The sequence below is a fragment of the Rutilus rutilus genome (assembly GCF_951802725.1).
Source record: "Rutilus rutilus genome assembly, chromosome: 12".
In the NCBI taxonomy this organism is placed as follows: domain Eukaryota; kingdom Metazoa; phylum Chordata; class Actinopteri; order Cypriniformes; family Leuciscidae; genus Rutilus; species Rutilus rutilus.
In genome coordinates this window covers 41036948-41049447 of record NC_140217.1, presented here as the reverse complement: position 1 = coordinate 41049447, position 12500 = coordinate 41036948, and the positions used below count along the sequence as shown (strand labels likewise).

The 12500-nt window shown below is 41.3% G+C and overlaps 1 protein-coding gene across 2 annotated transcripts in view; it reads left to right on the top strand.

Annotated features, from left to right (window-relative positions):
* The window catches only part of ppp1r16b (protein phosphatase 1, regulatory subunit 16B), a 61069-nt gene that overhangs the window by 45977 nt on the left and 2592 nt on the right, over nucleotides 1-12500 (top strand). Inside the window, exons 6-12 of one of the 2 annotated variants that reach the window (XR_014629390.1) lie at nucleotides 2101-2225; nucleotides 4004-4129; nucleotides 4736-4811; nucleotides 6560-6689; nucleotides 8754-8892; nucleotides 9923-10814; nucleotides 12424-12497. Coding sequence is in view for 1 of the 2 variants with exons in the window: in XM_084425704.1 (XP_084281830.1) it covers nucleotides 2101-2225; nucleotides 4004-4129; nucleotides 4736-4811; nucleotides 6560-6689; nucleotides 8754-8892; nucleotides 9923-10324 (998 nt within the window). In the remaining variant the exon portion in view is untranslated. Of the gene's footprint in view, nucleotides 1-2100; nucleotides 2226-4003; nucleotides 4130-4735; nucleotides 4812-6559; nucleotides 6690-8753; nucleotides 8893-9922; nucleotides 12367-12423; nucleotides 12498-12500 lie in introns of those variants that run through there. The other variant, XM_084425704.1, reaches the window with a different exon arrangement.

Below are 12500 nucleotides of genomic sequence, written 5' to 3'. Positions count from 1 at the left end.
GCGATATCTTTCAGTGGTTAAAGTTACACAGTCATTGCTTGTGCTGCACTTTATTTGTACCGTTTTGTTTTATTAGTTTATTTTTATTTATCTATTTACCTTTTTAGAATTTGAAGAATAACAAAGATATTGTAGTGAGATCTCTGATTGAAATCCTTGAAAACCAAAAAGTAGTGCTAGAAAAGTCCTGGATTTTCATTTCACAGTGTCTGTACGAACCCTGTAAGAACCCGAATCCTGGTGCAGATCTGTGTGTTTTATTGTTTAACATTCCAGTTGCAGATCTCATTAAATGACGAGATGAGATTTGGAAAGATTAGATTTGTCCTCTTTGGAAACAACATCATTATAATTCATCATCCAAACGCAGTCAATCTAATCTAGTTCTGAGGAACTGAGCGAATGTAATTTACAGAAAGATGTAGATTAATTCATCTTGATGTTGTTTGAATGTTCCGCGAGTTTTATTGTGATGTTTGAATTCGTTATTTCCCAGTATTTGATGATTTGTGGGATTGTCAGTGTCTTACGGCCTCCACCAATCACAGTCTATAATGAGTTCAGCTCCTCCCACTCTGTTTGATTGACAGTCAGATCAGCCCCTCCCACACTCTGTTTGATTGACAGTCAGATCAGCTCCTCCCACTCTGTTTGATTGACAGTCAGATCAGCCCCTCCCACACACTGTTTGATTGACAGTCAGATTAGCTCCTCCCACTCTGTTTGCAGAGGTGTCAAAAGTGTTCACATTCATTACTCAGGTAAAAGTATAGATACTAGGGTTTAAAAAGACTTCTGTAGAAGTTGAAGTATCAATTCAAGTTTTTTACTCAAGTAAAAGTATAAAAGTACTTGTTTCAAAACTACTTAAAGTATAAAAGTAAAAGTAATGTAAGGAAAAAATGCAATTAAGGACAAAAGCTTACACTGCGCCACAGGGGCCTATAGTGCACTATCCCACCTCCTCAAAAAATCACATTTTTCTAAAGGCCATAATGACTATAATGCTATATTAAAATGTTAATGTTGAAAAATTTGGGATGCACTAGGCTACCTGTTTCAGCCGCATATATGCCCATAGAAAATGAATTTCAATTTCAATTTTAGTACAATGAAAATACATTAAATAACCATATGCTGTATGTGTACTACTGAGCATTAACATGTGTTTCATGGAGCGGGAGATAGGATCACTAGTTGCCTACAAGTATTGTAATGGTGCAAAAAGTCAAACTTCAGAGGCACGTTATCTCAGAATGGTATATGTTTATACTTCTCATCAAGGGTGTAGGTTTTGATTTTGAGATTGGTGAGGACTGGGGACACGACACACAGCAATACTGTCAAGTGTCACTGGTAACCATTGCTCTGAGCCGTGTTTTCAGTGTCCTAAGAGCACTGGAATTTCTTTCCGTCCAGCTGATGAGACTGGGATGACAAGGGTTTCAACTTGATCAAACAGGCCTCTCTCATTTCAACAAGACCAAGCAATGTTATTTTTTCATGTTTTATGGGGACTTTCCATAGACATAATGATTTTTATACTGTAACAAAAATTGTGTATTCTACCCCCCTAGAGTAACCCTACCTATCACAGAAAACCTTCTGCATTTTTACATTTTCAAAAAACATCACTTAGTCTGATTTATAAGCTGTTTTCCAAAAAAAATAAAAAATCCCCACAACAAGGACAAGGATTGCGGATATTTACCAAATGTGACTACAGCCTCTCACAAGTAGAAAGAAAACACAACGCCAATCAGTTTAGCGATATGTATTCAGGAGGCGGGACTCAGATCTAAACCGTTTGTGTAATTGGCCAATTTTTTTTGAACGACGACAAGCTGGAATGAAAACAAGCCGAAATTAAATAGGAGTAACGAGGCTATTTTTAAAATGTAAGGAGTAGAAAGTACAGATAATTGCTTGAAAATGTAAGGAGTAGAAGTAAAAAGTCGTCTGAAAAATAATTACTCCAGTAAAGTATAGATACCCCAAAATTCTACTTAAGTAAGGTAACGAAGTATTTGTACTTCGTTACTTGACACCTCTGTCTGTTTGATTGACAGCTGTGTTGTCCAATGGTTGTGTCCATGACAGGCATCACGCAGGAGATGATCAACGAGACGAGAGCTTCGGTGGAGAAGAGGATGCTGGGAGATATTCAGAACCTCCTTCAGGACGGAGCAGACGTCAACCATCACGACTCCCAGGGGGCCACGCTGGTACACACACACACACACACACACACACACACACACTAGAGGCCACACAAATACACACACATGTACACATACATTCAATTCAAAGTTTGCTTTATTGGCATGACTGTAAATAATACAATATTGGCAAAGCTTGGAATACATAGAATAATAATAAAAACATCAAAATAATAGAAGAAAATATTATAACATAACTTAAATTTAAATAAACAGTGTAAAAAATTATAGCATTATAACATACACACACACACTCACTCACACATACACACATACTCACTCACACAGACACACACACACTCTCACACAGACACACACACACTCTCTCACACAGACACACACACAATCACTCACACATACACACATACTCACTCACACAGACACACACACACACTCTCTCACACAGACACACAGACAAACACACACACACTCTCTCACACAGACACACACACACTCTCTCACACAGACACACACACACACAGACACACACACACACACACACACACACACTCTCTCACACAGACACACACACACACACTCACTCACACATACACACATTCTCACTCACACAGACACACACACACACACTCTCTCACACAGACACACACAGACACACACACTCTCTCACACAGACACACACACACACACTCTCTCACACAGACACACACACACACACACACACACTCTCTCACACAGACACACACACTCTCTCACACAAACACACACACACACATTCTGTTTCCAGTGTTTGCCTGATTCTCCTTGTTTAGCGAGGCTGAATCACTGAAGAACTGGTTTCTTATATTCAGGGTCATCGTTCTGTTCTGTGTTCCTGTGTTTCTCCTCTCTCTCTCTCTCACACACACACACACACACACACACACACACACACACACACACACACACACTCTCTCACACAAACACAGACACACACATTCTGTTTCCAGTGTTTGCCTGATTCTCCTTGAATCACTGAAGAACTGGTTTCTTATATTCAGGGTCATCGTTCTGTTCTGTGTTCCTGTGTTTCTCCTCTCTCTCACACACACACACACACACACACACACACACACACACACACTCTCTCTCTCACACACACTCCTGCTCTTATTCTCTCCGTTCGTCATTCAGCAGCGCAGGATAATGACAGACATCAGACGCTTTTACTGGAACATTGAATCAGCAGCACATAAAACATCCTTTCGCTCGCTGTGTGTGTGTGTGTGTGTGTGTGTGTGTGATGATGCTGAGTGGAAGAAAACACACAAGATAAACTAGAATGAACATCAAAAGCTGCTGATCTGATGATTTGAGGAGAGACGGAAGCACTTCCTGTTTGCATTAACAGTCTGAAGTCTGAAGTCTGATTTCAAGAGATATTAAAGATGAGCCTGCCAGTTTGATTAAACTTATTATAAAATATTTTAGATGATACCATCAATACTAAACACATAAAACAGAAAGTAAGTGTTTGTGTGTGTGTGTGTGTGTGTGTGTGATGGGCAGGTTTAGGGGTCGGGTAAGTGTGTGTGTGTGATGGACAGGTTTAGGGGTCGGGTTAGTGTGTGTGTGTGTGTGTGTGTGTGTGTGTGTGATGGGTAGGGTTAGTGTGTGTGTGTGTGTGTGTGTGTGTGTGTGTGTGTGTGTGTGTGTGTGTGTGATGGGCAGGTTTAGTGTAAGGGAACAGAATATACAGTTTGTACAGTATAAATACCATTATGTCTATGGAGAGTCCCCATTTAGATAGCTAAGTAACGTGTGTGTGTGTGTGTGTGTGTGTTCAGCTACACATCGCGGCTGCGAACGGGTACGCTCAGGTCACAGAGATGCTGTTAGAAGGAGGAGCGAGAACAGACGTGAGGGATTCTGACGGATGGACGCCGATACACGCCGCTGCGTGCTGGGGACAGGTCAGGGATATCATTATGAATTATCCTTTTTGAAATATGATTATGAAATTATCATTTTTTAAAGATGATTATGAAAGTATCATTTTTGAAATATGATTATGAAATTATATATATTTTAATATGATTATGAAATTATCATTTTTGAAATATGATTATAAAATTATCATGTTTGAAATATTATTATGAAATTATATATTTTTTTATATGATTATGAAATCATTTTTGAAATATGATTATGAAATTATCATTTTTGAAATATGATTATGAAATTGTTTTAAAGATGATTATGAAATTATCATTTTTGAAATATGATTATGAAATTATCATTTTTGAAATATGATTATGAAATTGTTTTAAATATGATTATGAAATTATCATTTTTGAAATATGATTATGAAATTATCATTTTTGAAATATGATTATGAAATTATCGTGCTTGAAATATGATTATGAAATTATCATGTTTTAATTATTATTATGAAATGATAATTTTTGTCTAAAAAATAAACTAGCTATTAACTGAAATCAGTAGTTTTATGTCATAGGTGCCATTAGGCATCATCATAATGTTCTGTATGAAAGATGAATATTAATTTCCATAATTAGGTCCAAGTGGCCGAGCTGCTGGTCTCTCACGGTGCCAATCTGAACGCCAAGACGTACATGGAGGAGACGCCCATAGGTACAGCTCTGAGATGATCTTCAATATCACATAATAATACATAAACCACAAACACTTTCACGATAAAGCGCCTGACGGATCATGATGCCGCTCATTACGCCAGATTCATAAATACACACACATATTGATTTGAGTAATAATTGTAGATTAGTTTAACGTCGGCATGACAGTGAAGTGTATCCGAGATCAGATGTAGGAAAACAATCTTACAATCATTAATGTGAACAATAATGATGTGCACAGATATAGAATTTAGAATAAGTACTGCAATATTCCATTAAAAACAACCGATCTATCAACTATATGAACACTGGACAAATATTACAGTTTTATCATTATTAATCTGCCCTGTCTTCCTCCGTTCTCGGCTTTTACTGGTTCATTCGTTCATTCGTGAATGTTTTTGTTTTCTGGCTCCTGAGCGTCTGCTCGTTTATGACAGTTTATGTTGCCATAAAATTAATATTGTCCTCTAAGGCCATTTTTATTACAGTCGGTAGTCATAGCGACCGGTTTAGGTCACATGACGACACCAATTCAGTTCAAGTTTATTTATATAGCGCTTTTCACAATAAATATTGTTTCAATGTATCAGTCAGAGACGAATATTATTCCAGTGTGAATCATCTGTTTTCTATGTGAATAGAATATTTTATAACATTAAACACCGTTCAAAAGTTTGAGGTCAGTAACACATTTTTATTTCATTTTTTGGGGGAAAGAAATAAAATAAATCAATACTTTTATTCATCAAGGATTAATTAAATTGATCAAAAGTGACAGTAAAGACATTTATAATGTTAAAAAAGATTCTATTTCAGATAAATGCTGTTCTTTAGAACTTTCTATTCATCAAAGAATCCTGAAATATTTTTATATAGAACTGTTTTCAACACTGATAATAATCATAAATGTTTCTTGAGCATCAAATCATCATATTAGAGTGATTTGTGAAGGATCATGTGACACTGAAGACTGGAGTAATGATGCTGAACATTCACAGGAATAAATTACACTTTACTATATATTCACACAGGAGTTATTTTAAATTTTCATAATATTTCACAATATTACTGTTTTTTGTATTTTTAATCAAATAAATGCAGCCTTGGTGAGCAGAAGGCTGCATTTTTAGTTTTATTTTAAAAACTATTAAAAATCTTACCGATCCGAAACGTTTGTCTGGTAGTGTACATTACATGTGTGTGTTTAGTTAACGTCATATATTGAGTTTATCAGAAATAATGAACTTGTTAAGCAGCGATTACATCTTGTGCTCGTAATGATTACAGTATAAGGATAATATTTTGAAGTTTTGCGTGTCGCTCATCTGAGACTGTCTGTTTAGAGAGAATCTTTAGATGTTCGTCTAACAGTTTTTAAATGTTGCCACTTGTTTCAGAACTCTCAGAGAACATTCAAATGTAACGTTTCAAGAATGGAATGTTCCTTTAACGTTCGCGAGGTCAAAACATCGTCATGCCTTAAAATATCTTGAATGTAACTCGACACCCTCGCCTCATTTAGTATGCGCGGTTCTATGAATATGCAAATGAGCCCCGCCTCCACTCACCCACTCAGCTCAGAGATTCTCTGGTTGACGATCACACGTTGATCTGATTGGTTACAAGGTAGTTTGTGACGTCAGAAACACCAGCGATTTCAGATTTCTGAAATCCCATGATCCTTTTCTAACAGGACAAATTCATGAATAAATCAGTCGTGTGTGTTTGTGTGTGTGTGTGCAGATCTGTGTGAGGATGAGGAGTTCAGGAATCATTTGCTGGAGTTGAAGCACAAGCATGACATCATCATGAAGTCTCAGCTGAAGCACAAGACGTCTCTGTGTCGTCGAACCAGCAGCGCCGGCAGCCGAGGGTAATACTAATAATAATACGTGTATTTTATACAGCGCCTTTCTACACACTCAAGGTTACTGTACAATATGATACAAATAAAGCACACTTGCTGACCCCTGCTGGACACTCGCAGAACTGCACCTCAATCACAACACTAGATCAGGTCCAGCTTTATTCCTGCAGATTTACAGTAGGGCTGTCAAAATGCCTGAAAAGCTCAATTAAAATTTCTTTCTTAAATATTAGCAAAATTTGAGTCAATATTTGAAGTGGATCAAAAAAGTTCATCAAAGTTGTCCTAAGACAAGAACGGGTATTGTTCAAAATTCATGTATAACTTTGATGAAAGGTTTTGATCCACTTCAAATGTTGAATACTGTATATTCGAATTCTAAAGGCAATATTTAATGTTAGTGGAAAAGTACAGTATTGTCTCCTGTGTCCACAAGAGGGCGCAAGCGAGCGCAATAAACCAAATCAAGCATCGAGTCTTTTATAAAGTGCATTAACTTTTGAAACAATTGTTCTTAAATAAAATATAATTTCCTTAATGTGCATGCAAGGAAAATGAGGTTACAATAGTGCATAAAACTGTGTTCGTGCATCAGTGACCTCAGAATACACACAGCGTCATGAACTACATAAACACACAACAGCAAACTGACATTCAGAAACACACACTTCTACTCACACATCTACATATAGATCATCACAAACACCAGACGCTCTTGATCTGAGCGAGTGCTGAGCGCTTTCACACACACACAGACACACACACAGCGCTGACTGATGTGCAGGTTTGGTCAAGTGTGTCGTTGCACGAACTGAGAGGGTTTTCGTCAGCAGGAAGAACCCTTTCCCACCATTTTTTTAAATGAACTGTATAATGGATAAGCTAACAAAAACACACCGCATCAGTGACATCATCCTCATCCTCATCCTCATCATCATCATCATCATGTCTCGCACCTCTTAACACACCGAATATTCAAATGCACCGTTTTTCGACGAATATTTGAAATTCAAATTTTTATTTGACAGCCCTACCTCACAGTAATAAACAGAATCAATGATGTAAACGTCATCACATATGAGACACATTCTGCCTGATTCAGATCAAGATTCGTTCTCATCTGATCGTGTCAGTGCAGTCCCTAACCCTAACCCCATCCCCATCATCATCCCCAACCCCATCCCCAACCCCATCCCCATCCCCATCCCCATCCCCAACCCCATCCCCATCCCCATCATCATCCCCAACCCCATCCCCATCCCCATCCCCAACCCCATCCCCATCCCCATCCCCATCCCCAACCCCATCCCCATCCCCATCATCATCCCCAACCCCATCCCCATCCCCAACCCCATCCCCATCATCATCCCCAACCCCATCCCCAACCCCATCCCCAACCCCAACCCCATCCCCAACCCCATCCCCAACCCCATCCCCAACCCCATCCCAATCCCCATCCCCATCCCCAACCCCATCCCCATCCCCATCCCAAACCCCATCCCCATCCCCAACCCCATCCCCAACACCATCCCCAACACCATCCCCATCCCCATCCCCAACCCCAACCCCAACCCCATCCCCAACACCATCCCCAACACCATCCCCATCCCCAACCCCATCCCCAACCCCATCCCCAACCCCAACCCCAACCCCAACCCCATCCCCATCCCCAAACCCATCCCCAACCCCAACCCCATCCCCAACCCCATCCCCAACCCCATCCCCATCCCCAACCCCATCCCCATCCCCATCCCCATCCCCAACCCCATCCCCATCCCCAACCCCATCCCCAACACCATCCCCAACACCATCCCCAACCCCAACCCCATCCCCAACCCCATCCCCAACCCCATCCCCATCCCCAACCCCATCCCCATCCCCATCCCCAACCCCATCCCCATCCCCAACCCCATCCCCATCCCCATCCCCATCCCCAACCCCATCCCCAACCCCATCCCCAACCCCATTCATTATATTACTGAGTATGAAGTGTCTTATAAACACAACTAAGGAAGCCAATAAACACTGGTTTGAGTGAATATAATGTCTTGTGTTTGACCGTGTTTGTAGGAAAGTGGTTCGGAGGGCGAGTCTGTCGGACAGACACAATCTCTGCCGGAAGGAGTATCAGACGGAAGCCATCGTGTGGAGAGGCGGACGAGAGGAAGAGGAGCGAGAGCGGGAGTCGGATCAGGAGAACAGCCGTTCGGTGAGCAGAGCTTCTCTCCGCGATCACACTCGTGCGGTGCAGAGCAGGGAGAGCGGGTATCTTAGCAATCCAGGATTCTACACATTATTCCATTGATTAAGTGGTGGAACGGATCACAAATATCACGGTACGGATCGTTTACAGTTTCTGAGCCACGGATCGGAGCATTTTGCGGATCAGCAAAAAAAAAAAAGTGTAATGTTGTGGTTGAATGATAGGAGGAAGCAGGATCCACGTGCAGCAAACTTTATCACATAAACCCAAAACTAGACAAACCCAGACTAGGTAAACAGGACACAAGAACCAAACAGCCGAAATACAGTAACAAGAGCTCACAAAGACTGAGACTAGACACAGGGCTTAAATACACAGGCAAACCAGCCAAACAAGATAACAAGGGGGCGTGGCTAATCACCTGGGGAGACTCATCAACATATCGGGGCACTGCTGAACACAGACATGCATCATTACAGTTAGTTATCAGCCGAACTGATGAGGTCACACATTATTTAAAACAAGTGAACAGTATTGTTATTAAATAACAGCAGTATTCAGTTACAGAAATTAATAATTAAGTCTAATTGTAAAATAACACTTATTTGTTCACTGTAGAAATTAAATATAGTTTCATATTTGTTAAAGCTGTATTGTTGTTTTATTAACATTAATGACACAGACAACATCAGGAATATTAGGCTGCCGTCACTTTAAGACACTCTCTCACTCTCTCTCTCTCTCTCTCTCTCTCTTTCTCTCTCTCTCTCTGCTCTCTCTCTCTCTCTCTCTCTCTGCTCTCTCTCTCACTCACTCTCTCGCTCTGCTCTCTCTCTCTCTCTTTCTCTCTCTCTCTCTCTCTCTCTCTCTCTCTCTCTTTCTCTCTCTCTCTCTCTCTCTCTCTCTGCTCTCTCTCTCACTCACTCTCTCGCTCTGCTCTCTCTCTCTCTCTCTCTCTCTCTCTGCTCTCTCGCTCTCTCTCTCTCTCTCTCTCTCTCTCTCTCTCTCTCTCTCTCTTCTTGTGTGTGTACCACAGGCTGATGACGGCTCGCGCGCGCCGGGGATCCTGAAGGACGGCGGACGACAGAACGGTTGCGTTTCCGCTCCAGCGCCGCCCGCTTCTAACGGTGACCCCGTGACCCCTGACCCCCACGACACCACGACCTCCACTGAGGAGTCCAAGCCTAAAGAGCGCCCGCAAACGCTGTCCGAACTCAAAAAGCAGCGCTCAGCCGCTAAACTCCTCCCACACCCCGTCCTCAACGGTCACATGGGCAACGGATCCACCAATCCCGAGGACCCGCGCATGCCACAGGTCTCGTCCAATGGCAGCGCGGTTTACTTCACTCCGGCTAGCGGAGACCCGCCCCTCCTGAGATTCAAGCAGCCAATCGAAGACGAGGATCCTAAGAGTCACAGCTGCTGCTGCGTCTCGTAGATCCGGCCAATCGCATGATCCCAAGCGTCTGATTGGCCGATGGAGGCCTGATTCATCCCCAGACTTTTGCTGTGCAGGTTTTCCGATTTAGTTCTCATTCTGAGAGGCGTTCCTGTAAAACACAGACGTGAACGTGATCCTGCACGTGATGGATCACGGTGGGAGGGTTTATGGGTAATTATTTATTTCATATCATCAGTTCTGGCATGTTAATTTGGTGTCTGTCCAGCTCGATCATGAGACTGACGGCAGAAACGGCCAATGAGGTTCCAGTGCCACTCCTGTAGCCCCTCCCACTCCTCAACTCTCACCTGCCAATCACAGGATCCCTTGCGTCTGATTGGCCGATGGAGGCCTGATTCATCCCCAGACTTTTGCTCTGCAGATTTTCCGATTTAGTTCTCATTCTGAGAGGCGTTCCTGTAAAACACAGATGTGAACGTGATCCTGCACATCCCTATGAAGGGTCCGGAGCAGTGAGGGATCATGGGTAATTATTTATTTCTGATCAGTTCTGGCATGTTAATTTGGTGTCTGTCCAGTTGATCATGAGAATGACGGCAGAATCAGCCAATGAGGTTCCAGTGCCACTCCTGTAGCCCCTCCCACTCCTCAACTCCTCACCTGCCAATCACAGAATCCCAAGTGTCTGATTGGCTGATGGAGGCCTGATTCATCCCCAGACTTTTCTGACCCCTTTTTGACCCCTGCGCTTGAACTTCTGAAATCTCATTCAGGCTTCTCGTTTTCCCGTCCAGCCTCCGATCGGAGCAACACAGGCCATCCCTTCCTCCAGAAAGAAACCCCCGCTCTCCTGTACAGTATTTATTTGTATATGTGCATAGAGCCACTGTTCTATAAGATTATTTATTGTATGATGAAGAGAGATGAAGAGACTTACGGAGTGAGTTCAGTATTTAGTATTTTTGTATGACAGTGTTATAAAGACCAGATGAAGTATTTGACGTCCAACTCACATTTCACACTAAAATCACATGATCTCAATGACCTTTTAACCCCAAATATTATAAACACTTTCAATTCAAATAACAAAATATATCAGATTGTTTTCATGAGATTTCGCTTATTTGTTATAAAAATAATAGTGCTAATCGCATAATCTGTTTATATAATATAAATGTGTGTGTTCTGTGTATAGTTATTTTGTATATATAAATACACACATATGCACGTATATATTTAAGAAATATTTGCATGTGTATATATATTTATGCACAATTTATATTATATATAATTATTTTATATATAAATAACACATGCATATGTGTGCATTTATATATACAAAATAATTATACACAGTTCACTCACACACACACACACACACACACACATATTATGTAAACAGAAGCATTTTGACATTATTTAAATGACTTTTTAACCCAAACGCTGCCGGAAAACTGAGGCACAATGATGCACAAACACTTTCAATTCAAGTAACAAAATATATCAGATTGTTTTCATGAGATTTTGCGTATTTGCTATGAAAATAATGTGAAATATAGACGAGTTTGTGAGCGTTAGATATCAAATATGAAGAAAAGTGTCGAGTTAACCCTTCATATCCTGCACACGATGCTCCCTGTGAAGGGTCCGGAGCGGTGGGAGGTGTTATTTATTCCGGATGATCCGTTCCGGCATGTTCTCAGTTCGTTCTCACCACACTTTTGGGTGCCAAAGTCTTCCGGATGATTGACGGCAGAATCGGCCAATGAGGTTCCGGTGCCACTCCTGTAGCCCCGCCCACTTCACGTCACTCGTGCGTCAGAGGCGGGAAGGAATGTAAATAACCCTCGTTTCCTCTAAAGTAAAAGATGGAGATGTTGACGAGGAGCGCTGTGCTCATGAAGGGCCACGACAGTATTGAGCGATTATGAAACTGAAATAGAGTTTCTGAACGCAGAGGAATATGAGGATGAAGAAGGGAAAGAGCATCACAACTACTGATTTTATAATTACTGGAATACACTGATCACTGTATTAACATATTTGCAATAAATTGTATATTTTGTTCAGTTTCTAAACCCCTCTGGTTCTTCTGTCATCAGTGTGTGTGTGTGTGTGTGTGTGTGTGTGTTTAGGGAAGTGATGGAGTCATCACAGTGAGTCAGCAGGAAATCCACCAATGAAGAAGAGCGTAGAGCACATGCTGACTGTA